A 16,022-nucleotide genomic window follows, 5' to 3' on the forward strand; every position below is an offset into this window, starting at 1 on the left:
TCATCTTTATATCAAGAGGCCTGGAATACAAGGAGATAGAAGTTATACTTAGCTATTAAACCATAGCTGGAATACTGTGAGCAGTTTTGGACACTACAGCTCAGGAAGGTTACATAGGCCTTGAAGGGAGTACAATATAAATTTACTAGAATCATACCAGAAAATTATGATGTTGCCACTCGTAGAAGGTTATGGAAGTTTTGAAGCTATTAATATAAAATAATTAGCTGGAAAGCTGGAAACTACGCCCCCTGGTTGGAGAATCTAGGACTAGGAAGCATGTTCAAAAAATTACAGCCAAGCTTTTCAGTGGTAATGCTGGGAAATACATGCAAAGGGTAGAAGACATTTAGATCTCTCTTCCACAAATATTAATTATAGCTAGGTCAATTGTTAATTTGATACACAGTCTTTTGTTAACCAAAGGTTTTAAGAGACATGGTGAGGAATTTGGGTTAGACACAATCTCATTTAATGCTGAAACTGGTTCAACGGGCTACTGCTGTTTATATGTAGGATATTGGGTATTGAGAACAGAGTTGTCATCTACACATTCTTCGTACCTGGAGAGTTTGGTTTCACCAGAATATTTCAGATGATCATATTCTGCCTGTAGCTGCTCTTTCTCCTCCTTCAATTGTACCAACTGTTTCTTATTCTCCAGCTCCAGCTGCTGCAATTGCTTCAAAGTATCTTCCTGCATCACGTAGTGTTTCACTATATCCTAAAGTCAAGAGCAAGACAAGCTCAATATACTTCACATTTTAATTATAGCACCAACAACACTCAGGCACTCAACATCATACTCTATGGCAACAATCATTTGCTCTTCTGTTCTATGATTCTGGTAGAATGGTCTAAGTTTCACTGGTCCCCAGTAATGTTTTCTCTTATCCAGCCAACTACATGAATTTGCATCTTACCCATGCTCTTAACAGGGAATGTTCTTTCGTTTGCCTCAACTACTGAGTTTACCTTTTGAATTCAGATAAAGTGGCAGAATCATATAACATCATTAATACCATTCAGAAAGTGATTTTGTTGATGTTCAGTTATTTTCCAGAGTCACCAAACAGCAGGCACACCATTGAATACCTTTAAATATTGTCCAGCGCACAATGTGGTCCTGACATGACTCAAATGGACAATGGATCAAATCCCCCAAGTGGCCCTGACACCTCACCTGGACATCAGTGACACCAGTAGCTGCTTTGATCCATTGGAAGGATTCTTCTAGTGTGCTGTTGGACCTTTCTTCAGTTGCAGTTTCCTCGGTTTCTGGTCGCTCAAAGTGTAGCTCATCGGAGTGAGCAGCTGCTCGCAATGCCTGAGGGAACCACCGTAGAAACAGTTTATCATCACTTCAGATATTAGAGGAGTTCTCCGACAGTACAAATTACGGGTCATGTTTCATGAGAGCAACAAAATACAATTACTAGAGCCTCTGGCTTTTTTATTAGGGCCACAGTGATACTGTTCCGAGTTGGATCATTGGACAACAGCTTAATTCACTTAATCTTTCCCTGTACTCTGAATCAAAGTCAAAGCAAAGCATACCGCCAGGTCCCAGCTTATGGACTGCACCAATCAACAGGCTCAAGATAGTGAAAGTGAGAGTGCACAATCCCTGAGGACTAAGCACACCAAAACAGCGACAGCAATAGTTCACAATGCCTCGGGATTAGTCTAGTGGGATATAGCTCCTGGAAAGTGAAGTTGCTTTGCTTAAACAGCATTTATTGGGGCGTATGTCAATGATTCCATGTTTAAGAGCAGTGTCCTGCCTGGGAATGTTGGAGTTTATCATTGAAAACTTGAATTAAAACACTACCTTTTCAGTTGAAAAGAGAGCTAAATAGATACCTGAAAGACAAGAATTTTCAGGACTATGGGGAGAGGATGGGCAGTGGGACCAGCTGGATTGCGTTTATAGAGAGCTTGTAAAAGCACAACCGACCCAACGGCCTTCATGTTAGAACCATTCTATGATTCTAATAAATTTAACTGCAGTTGCATTGATCAGAGACCCATATGGTGTGGTTCTTACCCGTCTCTCCGCACGTTCTGCTTGTGTTCTCTTTTCCTCAGCTAGCTTCTTGTACTCACTGAGAATCTTCTCCCGTTCACGACGTTCCTTATGCATAACCTCTTCATACTGCCGAAGTTCTGCCTGGACAACAAAATCACACAAACACTGGTAACCATCTCAATGTAAAAAGCGGAGACGTTATACCACAGTCACTGGGCTGAAGTTCCAGAACTCCAGCACAATACGGTGGGGTATCAACAAAACTCCAGGAATTTTGTTTCTGCCACTGACCACATACATGACTTATCATAATCTCTCCCTTGCAAAAGTAGATATATCTTCTATGACAGAATGCATTGATCCTTTACTCTCTACAGCTCAGAGTACAATCAAAAACTAATCGGTATTCTCTTCTCAACACACTCCTTGCTGACCTCCATTCTCTACCCTCTGGAGCCCATGTTCTTTTCTGCACCAGCCATTATCCATCGGCTCCCAGACAACAATCCTTGTATTTCCATTATTCCAAAGCCTTGACCTTCTCTATCACTACAATCTCCTCCAGTAACAACACTGGCCATCCCTCCATCCAAAACATGGTGGCCTACAAATTCATTAGTTCCTTGATAGGAGTGTTAAAATATCATTCAGCTGTTCACTTGTGCTGACTCAACTTGCAAATCTATAATCATACTTTTCAATTGCAATGACAGAAGGATCTTGGGGTGCAAGTCCATTGCTCCCCAAAAGTGGCAACACTAGTAGATAGGGTGGTAAAGAAGGCATATGGCAACATCTCATCAATTGGGGTGTTGAGTATAAAAGCTCGGAAGTCACGTTGCAGCTGTATAAAATTTTGGTTAGGCCAGATCTGGACTACTGTGTGCAGTTCTGATCGCCCCACTATAAGGAGAATGTGGAGGCTTTTGAGAGGGTGCAGAAGAGGTTCACCAGTATGTTACCTGGATTAGAGAGTATTAGCTGTAAGGAGAGGTTGGACAAACGAGTTGTTTTCTCTGGAGCGTCAGAGACTGAGGGGCGACCTAATAGAAGCATATAAAAATATGAGAGGCATAGATAGTGTAGATAGAGTCTTATTCTCGGAGTGGAAATGTCAAATACTAGAGGCATTGCTTTAAAGTGAGAGCAGAAAAGTTTAAAGGAGATATGCAGGACCAGTTTTTTTCACAGAGTGGTGGATGCCTGGAACAAGCTGTCAAGGCAAGTGGTGGAAACAGATATGATAGCAACATTTACAAGGCATTTAGACAGACACATGGACGTGCAGGGAACTGAGAGGTATACATCTCATGCAGGCAAGTGTGCGGTTTAAACTGGCATCATGCTCGGCACAGACACAGTGGGCCAAAGGACTGTCCCTGTGCTGTACTGTTCCATGTTCTTTGTCATATTAATATTTTCACAAGATAGTGGTTCCTAATAAGTAAAGGATTGTTTGTGATCGTTGTTCTCCATTCAGTTTTGCTTGCCTGGCAGGGCTTAACCAACATGCACTCTGGGACAGGAATGTGGTCAGGGGGATGGCAGAGAGGGAAAGGGGGTGATGAAGAATTCACAGACTGGGATCTTGAAATTTTAGTTGATGGAATTTACTACTAGAGGAAAGACCTATGAGTCAAGGGAGCTTCAAAGGCAACAGTATGATAAAGCTAATGGCCAGGATCTCCACCAGGTGCGTGACCCCAAAAGCATGGAGCTTTCAAGATTTTGATATATGAATCAAGGGGTGTTCCCAGCCCTCTTTCACTGCCATCCTCTTGACTACACCACTTGCAGCAGTGTGGTGCATGGCTTTGTGCCAATTGTCTCTTTAAGATGGCTGTAGCAAGAAGGCATAACTCATGGTGAACCAAAGATTGACCAAATGATCAACTGAAATCCCGTCTCAAGGTGCCGTGGGACCCAGTGTCAGAGCTGAAACAAACTGTAAGATGGAAAGAAAATTATTTATTTAAAAGATAAACATTTTCCTTGGACCCATGCTATGCAACAAACCACTGATAAACAACAAGATGACTGTGGCTTGTCTGTGCTCAAAGGGAGTTTGCTGGTGTGAATATGAGTGGAAAATATCTGTTAACAAATTTCAGACAGCTGATAAACTGAAAACATAACTTTTCTTCATCAAAGCATTGTTGTTGTGCTAATGGTTGGACACCACCCATTTCTAAATGGAACATACAGAATGGAGATGGTGTCAACACCTCCCTCTGTAACTGGATCCTTGACTTTCTAACCAATAGACCGCAATCAGTGAGGATAGGCAGCAATATCTCCAGCACAATTATTCCCAACACTGGTGCCCCACAAGGCTGCTGCGTCAGCCCTCGACTCTACTCCCTATACATTCACGACTGTGTGGCCAGATTCTGCTCTAACTCCATCTACAAGTTTGCAGATGATACCACCGTTGTAAGCTGTATCTCAAACAGCAATGAGTCAGAGTACAGGAAGGAGATAGAGAGCTTAGTGGAATGGTGTCATGACAACAACCTTTCCCTCAATGTCAAGAAAACAAAAAAGCTGGTCATTGACTCCAGGAAAGGGGGCGGTGTACATGCACCCGTCCACATCAATGGTGCTGAGTGAGTGGGTTGAGAGCTTCAAGTTCCTGGGAGTGAACATCACCAACAGCCTGTCCTGGTCAAATCATGTAGATGCCACAGCCAAGAAAGCTCACCAGTGCCTCTACTTCCTCAGGAGGCTAAAGAAATTTGGTTTGTCCCCTTTGACTCTCACCAACTTTTACCAATGCACCATAGAAAGCATCCTATCTGGATGCATCATGGCTTGGTACGGCAACTGCTCTGCCCAGGACCGCAAGAAGCTGCAGTGAGTTGTGGACACAGCCCAGTGCATCACGGACACCAGCCTCCCCTCCTTGGACTCTGTCTTTACCTCTCATTGTCTTGGTATAGTAGCCAGCATAATCAAAGACCCCACCCACCCAGGACATTCTCTCTTCTCTCCTCTTCCATCAGGTAGAAGATACAGGTGCCTGAGGGCACGTAGCACCAGACTTAAGGACAGCTTCTACCCCACTGTGATAAGACTATTGAACGGTTCCCTTATACAATGAGATGGACAGTAATAAACCAATACCAATATACAAACAACAAGGTTGTATTAATCAAATTATTGGTATTGGTTTATTACTGTCACTTGTACCGAGGTACAGTGAAAAGCTTGTCTTACAAACCGATCGTACAGATCAATTCATTACACAGTGCATTGAGGTAGTGCAGGGTAAAAACAATAACAGAATACAGAGTAAAGTGTCACTGCTGCAGAGGAAGTGCACTGCAGGTAGACAATAAGGTGCAAGGTTATAACGACGTAGATCGTGAGGTCATGAGTCCATCTCATCGTATAAGGGAACCGTTCAATAGTCTTATCACAGTGGGATAGAAGCTGTCCTTGAGCCTGTTGGTATGTGCCCTCAGGCTCTGTATCACATCTGACTGCTGAGAGAGAGATGCATTGCAGTCAAGGGTTAAGATATTATAAGGGATACCTTGCAAGAAGTTGGAAACAGAAATAACTTGAGTGGTTGAAATGGTGCTTTGTATCTAAGCCATCCAGACTTGGTGAATATAATTAGAGTTAAAAGGAATTGCAAACAGGATTGACCACCTGTAGGGAGAGAGCAGCCAGCTGTTCCATTTAAGGGTTAAAGTATTTCAGATACAGCATGCAGAGATTCTGTTAGAGTGCAATAGTTTGTAACATTGTACATCATACCTTCACTAATTCCACGTGATGTCTTATGTAATATTATGATATAAATTTCCTAGATGGGTTCAGACCAAATTTAGAAATAAAATAAAGAAGAAACTATCTACAGGCTAAGTGCTGCCAGCTGAGCAAAACTGAATTGATTACTGATATCAGGACCTCACAATACGTCAGAGGAGAGATCTAACAATTCCCCCTGCCGTTCAATTGTCCTGCATACTGAGACTCATCAGACACAAGTCCCCAAATACATAATCCCCTCACTAAGCCAGACCCACTCTCTACCCCTCACACTGCTCGTTAATTGAGAGATATCCATATCCCCACACAGAAAGCCAGGCATACATACATATTGTTAAGTTGTATAAGAGCTTTGTCGTTAATGCAAAGTTTGTTCATAATTATCAGGTGGCACAGCAGACAGAAGGGGGCTCTCTTATGCTCACAGCCTAACTGGGCTAGAGGAGGGGGGGGGGGGGGTCCAGCTCTTGATGGGCATTAGGATAGGACTGATGGAACCGCTGAAGAAATGACGGATCAACAGGCGATCCAAACACTCAGATGGGGATCATGATGCGTAAGTATTCAGGACAATGTTGGTGTGGATACATAATGAAATGCTTGCTCCATCATCAGGTCTGTCAGACAGAATGTGCATTGTGGCAAGTGGGCTACAGGAGTCAGGCTCCAATTTCATGCACAAGGCTTTGTAGAAACAGAGGAGGACCACTTCCACTCTTACACAGGAGAATCTTATCTTGAGGAGGCCAATGCCAGTCTCTACTAGGTGCCTGATGTTCCCATCACTTTTATTGTATCAGCACAGTGAACTAAGAATGGACGGGAGTCAGAAGCCAAGGAAGGAAAGGATAGCTCCCATCTCCAAAGATTTCCCAAGACATCTGCACGCTCAAATATTGAGGCAAGGTAGATGGCTGACTTATGACAGCTGCCAGGACACCCAGCACTAGCCATATGAAAGTTCAACTCACAAACCAAGACCAATATGGACAATTCATGAGCCAAGTCTGACCTTGGCAACTTATTAACCAGAATTTGTGAGCCAGTTAGTGAAAAGTTGCACTTGATTGGTACTTCAGTGCCTCTTAAGAACCCAGAGTTTTTCGTGAATCATAAGAGTCATCACTCTCAACTTCCATATTGTGGTTGACAATGAGAAACTTTCAAATCATAAGAAAATCATGGGAACCAGTGACCTCTCTAATACTGCAATGAGCAGCAAATTGTGGGTTATGACATAGATCAGTTGCAATTGCCCAAGGACCTGGAGGATAAAGACGATCTTGGCTAGTAAAGCTATCCACACACGTATCTATTGATCTCCAGCGAGTATTGCAGCTGAGCGCATAAGTAAGAACTGAGAGTGTGAATGGCGCTGCACAGAAAGCAGTGCTATGAAAACATGGTTTTTTTGAGAGCCCAATGTCAGATGTTAGTTCTGAACAACATGACCTAATTTTAACTGGCAACTCTAAAAACGTGAGGAGTGACATAATTAGGTCTGTGTCTGACGCCAAAAATGTGCTATCACTGCATTCGTGACTCTGACAGGATGTACTCAATTGAATTTCCGTCGTAACGTAAAATGACCCACAAAACGTCATCAAATTTTACTCTGGAAATGATCAACTTTCATGCAGGTTTCTCTCGAATAATCAATATACTGCATGAAATTTCTAGGCATTCGCTTCTTCACTCTGGAAATACATTGAAATCCTTCCTTAATCTGTGAGCTTTATTTTTTTTTTGATTTTGCCTCAAGTGTTTTGATGCGTTTTTCTGCAGGAAATTTGTTATGTGGAATTATAGAAGTAGGTGGCACAGAAGACCACAGCCCTTGTGGTTCGATACACAGCTATCCATACAATCCCACTCCTTGGCCAATTTCACATTTTTCTAAATTCTTTTCCCTTCAGGTATTTATTCAATTGACTTTTACCAGAACAACACAGATGCAGGAAGTGGTGTGTTCCATATACATGGTAGTGATACTGAAACTTCTGGGCAAACTGTTGAATGCTTTGAGTGGCCCTGGTGCAAATGAATGATCTTCTTGCAGAAGCAAGGACCTCAAAGTCTGCATCTTAGAATAATACACTACAGCAAGATGCCATTGGTTCCATTGTACTTGTGTTAGTTGCATACGTAAGTTCTACAATTAATCACACTCCACTGCTTTCCCCCATAAGCACGTAAGTGCTTTATAAAGTATTTCCAACTCCCTTTTGAAATAGATTGAACAACTTGCTTCCACTATTCTTTCAGTGCAGTATTCCAGATCACAACAACAAGCTGTGTGATAAATGGTTCTTTTGTTCATCACCTTAAATCTTTATCCTCTCATTAATGATCCTTCTGCAATTGAAAGAGTCTTTCCTTATTTACTCCATCAAAACCGGTCATGACTTTGAACAGCTAACAAAACTCTTCTCCAAAGTGGATGACCCTAACATCTCCTTGGTACCATTCTAGAGAATCTCTTTCCACCCTCTTAAATGTCTTGGCATTCTTCTGGGAGCCACACGAGGAACTGTTTTTATTCATTTATGGCTCATTGCCCATTTTTAATTGCATTTGAGAAGGTGATGTTAAGGCACTTTCTTGAAATGCTATGACCCATCTGGTGAAGGTAATTGGATAGGGATTTCCAAGACTTAGATTCAACACTGAAAAATAAATGTTAGTAAATTTCCAAATCAGAATAGTGTACACTTTGAAGTGAACTTGCAACCGATGGTATTTTTTAACATGGGACCACTGTCCTATCTCTTTTAGGTGGTAGGTTTGGGAAGCGCTGCCAAAGAAGCCTTACTGAATTGCTGTAGTGTATCCTATAGAATGCAGTGCACAATGCAGCCATAATGCATTGATGAAGGAATGAATGTCCAGGATAGTGGATGGACTGCCAATTATGCTAGCTGCTTTATGTGGGATGGTTTTGAGATGCTGATGATTTGTCTGATCTGCCTTCATACCAGCAAGAGATACTCCATTAATCCTCTAACTTGTGCCTGATGGGTGGTAGAAAGGCTTCTGAGAGCCCAAGGAATGAATCACTCACCACATGATACTGAGCCTCTCACAAAAATACCTGCCCTATTCTGTTCTTTTTTGTTTATTAATAAAACCAGGGATCCCATTTGTTTTTTTTTTAAAGCTGTAATCTCAGTTTATCCTGTCACCTTCTAAGATTTGCATACACCGATTTCCAGATCAGATTTTGTGTTTCCTTTCAAATTATATCCAACTTGTTCATTTGACTTTTCTCATTCTTTTGACCAAAATTTCATACTTGTCCACGTTAAAGTTCACTTACCATGTTTCACGCAACAGTTGTCTTTAAGTCTGTTATCCTCCATTTTGTTTTCTATATTTATGAGCTTTCTAGCATCAGCAAACTTTGAAATGTTGTTCTGTATGCCCAACCAGTGCTTAAATTATGTCAAGAACACCAGCAGTCCTATTACCAACTAGGAAAACTGAATTATATACTTGCCTTGTTCTAAAAATAAAATTTGCTCTGTTGTTTGGCCAACTTTGAAAGTCCCTCTTTATAATCCCCTAACAGTCAGAGTTCTGGATCATTAATAGAGAGGCACGAGTTTGATTACTCTACAGTATCTGAAGAATTTAAATTGATATAATTAACCCGGAATTACATAAAAGCTGGTCTCAGTAATGGTAGCCATGAAACTACTGGATTATTGTAAAAACCCATCTGTTTCTTTAATGCTCTCAAGGAAAGTTTTCTTCCCTCCCTTAAGGGAAGAAAGTCTGCCGTCCTCACCAGTCTGGCCGATGGGCAAATCTAGACCCACCAATGTGGTTGACTCTTAACTATCTCCTCAGACAGGGGCAATTAGGAATGGCCAATAAATGTCAGCAATGCTAGTGATAGCCACGCCCTATGAGTAAATACATTTTAAAAAGTTGGTAATTTGTTCTCATGATCTTCCTTCATCCCTCTTATCTTTTTTGCACCTTCTCAAGCTTAATCACATCATTCCTTCAGCAAGGTGACTAGAACTGCATACAATATTCCAGGTGCGATCTCACCAACTTCCTCTATAGCTGTAACACGATGTCCCAACTCTTGAACTTAATGCCCCATCTCGTGAAGGCAAGCATGCCATACGCTTTCTTCACCACGTTATCTCCCTGTGTTGCCACTTTCAGGGAACCATGTATTTGTACCCAGAGTCTTCTCTGTTCTTCATCACATCTTAGGGCCCTGTCATTTACTGTGCAGGTCCTGCCCTGGTTTAACTTCCCAAAACACATCAATTCGCACTTGTCTGAGTTAAATTCTGTCTGCCATTCCTTTGCCCACTTTCTCATTTGATCTAGATCCTGTTGTAGCCTTAGACGGCCTTCTTCACTGTCCACCACACCACCAATGTCGGTGTCATCCAGAAACTCACTAATCGTGTCATCTACATTCTCATCCAAATCGTTAACATATATGACAAACAGTGTGGGGCCCAGCACCGATCCCTGCGGCACACCACTAGTCACAGGCCTCCTATCTGAAAATCAACCCTCCACTCCCACCCTCTGACTCCTTCCACCAAGCCAATGTTATGTCCGACTGGCTAGCTCATCCTGGATCCCATGTTATCTCACCTTCCAGAACAACCTACCATGTGGGACCTTGTCAAAAGCCTTGCTAAAGTCCATGTAGACAAAGTCTTCCACCCCACCCTTGTCAATGCTCTCGGTCACCTCTTCAAAAAACTCAACCAAATTCATGAGACGTGACTTCCCATGCACAAAGCCATGCCGACTATCCCTAAACAATTCTTGCTTTTCCAAATGCTCTTAGAATCTCCTCCAGTAACTTACCCACCACCGGCGTTAGGTTTACCAGCCTGTAATTCCCTGGGTGTCCTTGCAGCCCTTCTTATATAAAGGCACAACATTAGCTACCTTCCAGTCTTCTGATACCTCACCCATGGCTAAGGGACATACAAACATCTCTGCTGGGGTCCAGCAGTTTCTTCCCTTGCTTCCCACAATATTCAAGGGTATACTTGGTCAGGCCCCAGGGATTTATCCACAAGACCACAACTCTTTTCCTTCCAATATCATCCATTCTAACATGCAACATGACTTCTTGTTCTATGGGGCAAGTCCAGAGTTTAGAGTCCTCCTGACATTGGACAGTAAACCATAGAACCATGGAAAAATACAGCACAATACAGGCCCTTCGGCCCACCATGTTGTGCCAACCTTTAAACCACGCCTAAGTCTATCTAACCCCTTCCTCCCACATATCCCCCTATTTTAAATTCCTCCATATGCTTATCTAACAATCTCTTGAACTTGACCAACGTATCTGCCTCCACCACTACCCCAGGCAGCACATTCCATGCACCAACCACTCTCTGGGTAAAAAATCTTCCTCTGATATCTCCCTTGAACATCCCACCCATTACTTTACAGCCATGCCCTCTTGTATTGAGCAATGGTGCCTTGGGAAAGAGGCGCTGGCTGTCTACTCTATCTATTCCTTTTAATAGAGCTGGGCATTGTCCAAAAACTTCTCAGGGTCATCAGTCATGAATTGTTTGGGAAGGAAAATTGTTGCAATGTTAAGATAATGTAAATATTGTAAGCAAATATAATGTTAGGTACAGTGAGTGACGACAAATGAATGTCTTGCATAACTGTAAATTTTATGAATAAAGTATATTTTTGGGAAAAATATTGCTATCGCAATCAACACTTCTTGATTTACGTCACCTTTTCTCATGCTTTTCAACACATGAAATTTAGGCCCTAGTCTTTCACCTGGTCTAAATGTGCCTTATTATCTCAATAACCTTCGACCCCTGGACAAAGAGAACTCATTTGTTTGCATGGACAAAATAACTCCCAGTGAGAGTACCTGGAGATTCAACGTCAACTTAGTGTGCATATGCTTTAGGATGAAGAAACTCAGTTCAGGCATTAAACAATTCACAATTTGTCCAATCTGCAGTACTGACCCACAATGGCACAGTGAGCAGAGCTGTTGCCTTAGCTCCAGCAACCCACGTACAATACTGACTTTGGGTGCTGTCTGTGCAGAGTTTGCACATTCTCCCTGTAACTGTGTGGTTTTCCCTGCGTGCACTGGTTTCCTCCCAAATCCCAAAGATGTGCAGGTTGGTGAGTTAGCTGGCCACTGTATATTGCCCCTAGTGTGTAGGGGGTGATAGAGTTGAGGGGAGTTGATGGGAACGTGGAGAGAATAGGTTACAGGGAAAACTAGTGGAAGAAGCAGGACCTTAAGGGTAGTAATCTCTGGATTGCTGCCTGTGCCACATGCCAGTGAGGGTAAGAATAGGTTGATTTGGCAGTGAATGCGTGGCTGAGGGGGCAGGGTTTCAGATCTGTTGATTATTGGGATCTCTTCTGGGGAAGGTACAACCTTTACAGGAGGTACGGGTTACACCTGAATTGGGGTGGGGGGGGGCAATATTCTTGTGGGCAGGTTTGCTAGTGCTGTTGGGGAGGGTTTAAACTAGTTTGGCAGGGGGATGAGAACCCAAGTGATAAGTCAGAGGTTGGTGCATTTGGTGTACAAGTAGATGCGGCATGTAGAAAGACTGTGAGGAAGGATAGGCAGTTGAAAGGGCTGAAGTGCATCTACCTTAATGCGAGAAGTATCAGGAACAAGGGTGATGAACTTAGAGCATGAGTAAGTACATGTTGTGGCCATTACACAGACTTAGCTGTCACAAGGACAGGAACGGCTGCTGGATATTCCGAGGTTTTGATGTTTCAAAAGGGTCAGGGACGGAGGTAAAAGAGGTGGGGGAGTGGCTTTGCTGATCAGGGACAGTGTCACAGCTGTAGAAAGGGAGGATGTCCTGGAGGGATCGTCCACTGAGTCAGTGTGGGTGGAAGTCAGAAACAGGAATGAGCAATCACTCTATTCGGAGTATTCTACAGACCCCCCAGTAGCAGCACAGACACTAAGGAGCAGATCGGGAGGCAGATTTTGGAGAGGTGCAAAAATAACAGGGTTGTTGTCATGGGTGACTTCAACTTCCCTAATATTGATTGGCACCTCCTTAGTGTAAAGGGTGGGATGGAGTTTGTTAGATGTGCAGGAAGGATTCCTGACACAGTTTGTGAACAGCCCGACAAGAGGAGAGGCCACATTAGACCTGGTACTAGGCAATGAGTCTGATCAGGTTTCAGATCTCTCGGTGGGAGAGCATTTTGGAGACAGTGACCATAACTCCTTGACCTTTACCATAGCCTTGGAGAGGGATATGAGCAGACGATATGGGAAAGTATTTAATCGGAGAAGGGGGAATTATGATGCTATTAGGCAGGAAATTGGGAGCGTAAGTTGGGAACAGATGTTCTTGGGGAAGTGCACAGTGGAAATGTGGAGGTTGTTTAAGAAGTACTTGCATGGGGCTCTGGATAGGTTTGTCCCATTGAGGCAGGGCAAGGATGGTAGAGTGAAGGAACTGTGGTTGACACGAGATGTAGAATATCTTGTCAAGAGGAAGAAAGAAGCTTACTTAAGGTTTAGAGAGCAAGGATCAGACAGGGCTCTGGAGAGTTACAAGGTAGTCAGGAAGGAGCTTAAGAATGGACAGGAAAGCTAGAAGGGGACACGAAAAGGCCTTGGCGAGTAAGATTAAGGAAAACCCCAAGGTGTTCTACACGTATGTGAAGAATAGGAGGATGACTAGAGTGAGGGTAGGACCAATCAGGGATAAAAGAGGAAACGTGCCTGGAGTCGGAAGAGGTAGGGGAGGTCCTTAATGAATACCTTGCTTCAGTATTCACCAGAGAGAGAGACCTTGACGTTTGTGAGGATGGCGTACAACAGACTGATAGGCTAGGGCATGTCGATGTGAGGAAGGAAGATGTGCTGGAACTTCTGAAAAACATTAGGATAGATAAGTCACCAGGGCCGGATGGGATATATCCAAGGTTATTACGGGAAGCGAGGGAAGAGATTTCTGTGCCTTTGGCGATGATCTTTGCGTCCTCACTGGCCACAGGAGTAGAGCCAGATGACTGGAGGGTGGCAAATGTTTTTCCTTTGTTCGAGAAAGGGAGTAGGGATAACCCTGAGAATTACAGGCCAGTGAGTCTTACTTCAGTGGTGGGCAAATTACTGGAGAAGATTCTGAGAGACAGGATTTATGGGCATTTAGAGAAGCATAGGCTGGTTAGAGACAGTCAGCATGGCTTTGTGACGGGCAGGTCATGCCTTACGAGCCTGATTGAATTCTTTGAGGATATGACAAAGCACATTGATGAAGGTAGAGCAGTGGATGTGGTGTACATGGATTTTAGTAAGGCGTTTGTTAAGGTTCCTCATGGAAGGCTCATTGAGAAACTCAGGAGGCATGGGATCCAGGGAGACTTGGCTGTGTGGATTCAGAATCGGCTCGCTCATAGAAGACAGAGGGTGGTTGCAGATGGAGCGTATTCTGACTGGAGGTCGGTGACCAGTGGTGTTCCTCAGGGGATCTGTTCTGGGACCCCTGCTCTTTTTGAGTTTTATAACTGACTTGGATGAGGATGTGGAAGGGTGGGTTAGTAAGTTTGTAGATGACACAAAGATTGATGGTGTTGTGGATAGTGTAGAAGGTTGTTGTAGGTTACAATAGGACATTGATAGGATGCAGAGCTGGGCTGAGAAGTGGCAGATGGAGTTCAACCCGGTAAAGTGTGAAGTGATACACTTTGGAAGACCGAATTTGAAGGCAGAATACAAGGTTAATGGCAGGACTCTTAGCAGTGTGGAGGAACAGAGGGATCTTGGGGTCCACGTCCATAGGTCCCTCAAGGTTGCCGCGCAGGTTGATAGGGTTGTTAAGAAAGCGTATGGTGTGCGAGCTAGGGCTTTTCTCTTTGGAGAGGAGGAGGATGAGAGGGGACTTGACAGAGGTGTACAAGATGATAAGAGGCATAGATCGAGTGGACAGTCAGAGACTTTTTCCCACGGCGAAAATGGCTAATTTTAAGGTGATTGGAGGAAGGTATGGGGGGATGTCAGAGGTAAGTTTTTTTTTTACACACAGAGAGTGTTGGGTGCGTGGAACGCACTGCCTGCAGAGGTGATGGAGGCAGTTACATTAGGGACATTTAAGAGACTCTTAGAATGATAGAAAAATGGAAGGCTATTTGGGAGGGAAGGGTTAGATAGATCTTAGAGCAGGATAAAATGTCAGCACAACATCGTGGGCTGAAGGGCTTGTACTGCGCTGTAATGTTCTATGTTCTATGAAAGTGGGAGCTCTTTGAGCAGACGTAGACATGATGGGCAAAATATCATGAGGAAATATGGAATCAGTGCCCAGTACTCCTAACAAGCAGCAGTCTCCAAATTCTCAGTGCTGATGAATGAGGTATTGTGTTTGCATTAAGCACATTGTAACTTGTACCTTAGCAGCGTCGCGAGAGAGTTGAGCATCATTGTTCATGACCTGAAGCTCCTTTAGCTGCTGTCGTTGCTGCAGGATCTCAGCTTCCAGCGTGTCCAGTTGCTTCTGAAAGGTCACACTCTCCTCCTGGAGCAAAAAGATGTTTCAAAACAAATAAAACATGGATAAATATCCAGAAAACATATTGTTATGGATGGAATAACATAAAAGACACAATACAGCAGATCAGATTAAGCCATCAACCTTTTACCTTTGTATCTCTAAATGCTTCTGGCAGCAGCCAGGGAGCTGCATGAATTTACACTCCCTCCATGCCAACAGCTTAGCTAGATCTCTTGTTTTATCTGTTCTTTCCTTGCAAGGTGCCTTTCAAGGGAAATTTGGAAAGATTGTCACAGTGAATACTGCTCAAAGGGGTGATACTTCTGCTGATGACTAGTACAGGCTGTATTAACAGAACAGGGCGTGTGTGAGTTTATCCCCTCCGCACTGCAGTGACTCCAGGAATTGCAAGGCTTCAGCAAGAAAAGGCGACAATACCTGCAGATGGGCCTTGAGTCTCTGATACACCTTCATCACATGTGATGCCTCACGATATTTTAGCTGTGTTTTCTCCAATCGATTCTCAAGCAGCCGCAAGGTCTGAAACACAAAAGCCAATGAAATATTGAATTATGGCAGAGAGCACAAAGGTTTAATTTTGCAAATCACTGCCCCATACAAAGCACATTAAAGAAACTTGGTATCTATTTAGTGGCAATGATAAAATGTGGAACCAATGGTTACTGTCTAAATGAAAGCCCAAGCATTGTTTT

General features: G+C 43.3%; 1 protein-coding gene across 5 annotated transcripts in view; it reads right to left on the minus strand.

The window, feature by feature from the left end:
- Window positions 1–16,022, minus strand: part of odad3 (outer dynein arm docking complex subunit 3) — a 49,017-nt gene that overhangs the window by 7,698 nt on the left and 25,297 nt on the right. For all 5 annotated transcript variants that reach the window (XM_052042209.1, XM_052042210.1, XM_052042208.1 and 2 more), the window contains exons 5-9: window positions 15,748–15,849; window positions 15,208–15,333; window positions 2,048–2,170; window positions 1,184–1,327; window positions 564–724 (exon numbers count right to left, since the gene is read on the minus strand). In XM_052042209.1, coding sequence (XP_051898169.1) covers window positions 564–724; window positions 1,184–1,327; window positions 2,048–2,170; window positions 15,208–15,333; window positions 15,748–15,849 — 656 coding nt within the window. The remainder of the gene's footprint in view (window positions 1–563; window positions 725–1,183; window positions 1,328–2,047; window positions 2,171–15,207; window positions 15,334–15,747; window positions 15,850–16,022) is intronic.

Source organism: Pristis pectinata, chromosome 31, assembly GCF_009764475.1.
Source record: "Pristis pectinata isolate sPriPec2 chromosome 31, sPriPec2.1.pri, whole genome shotgun sequence".
NCBI lineage: Eukaryota > Metazoa > Chordata > Chondrichthyes > Rhinopristiformes > Pristidae > Pristis > Pristis pectinata.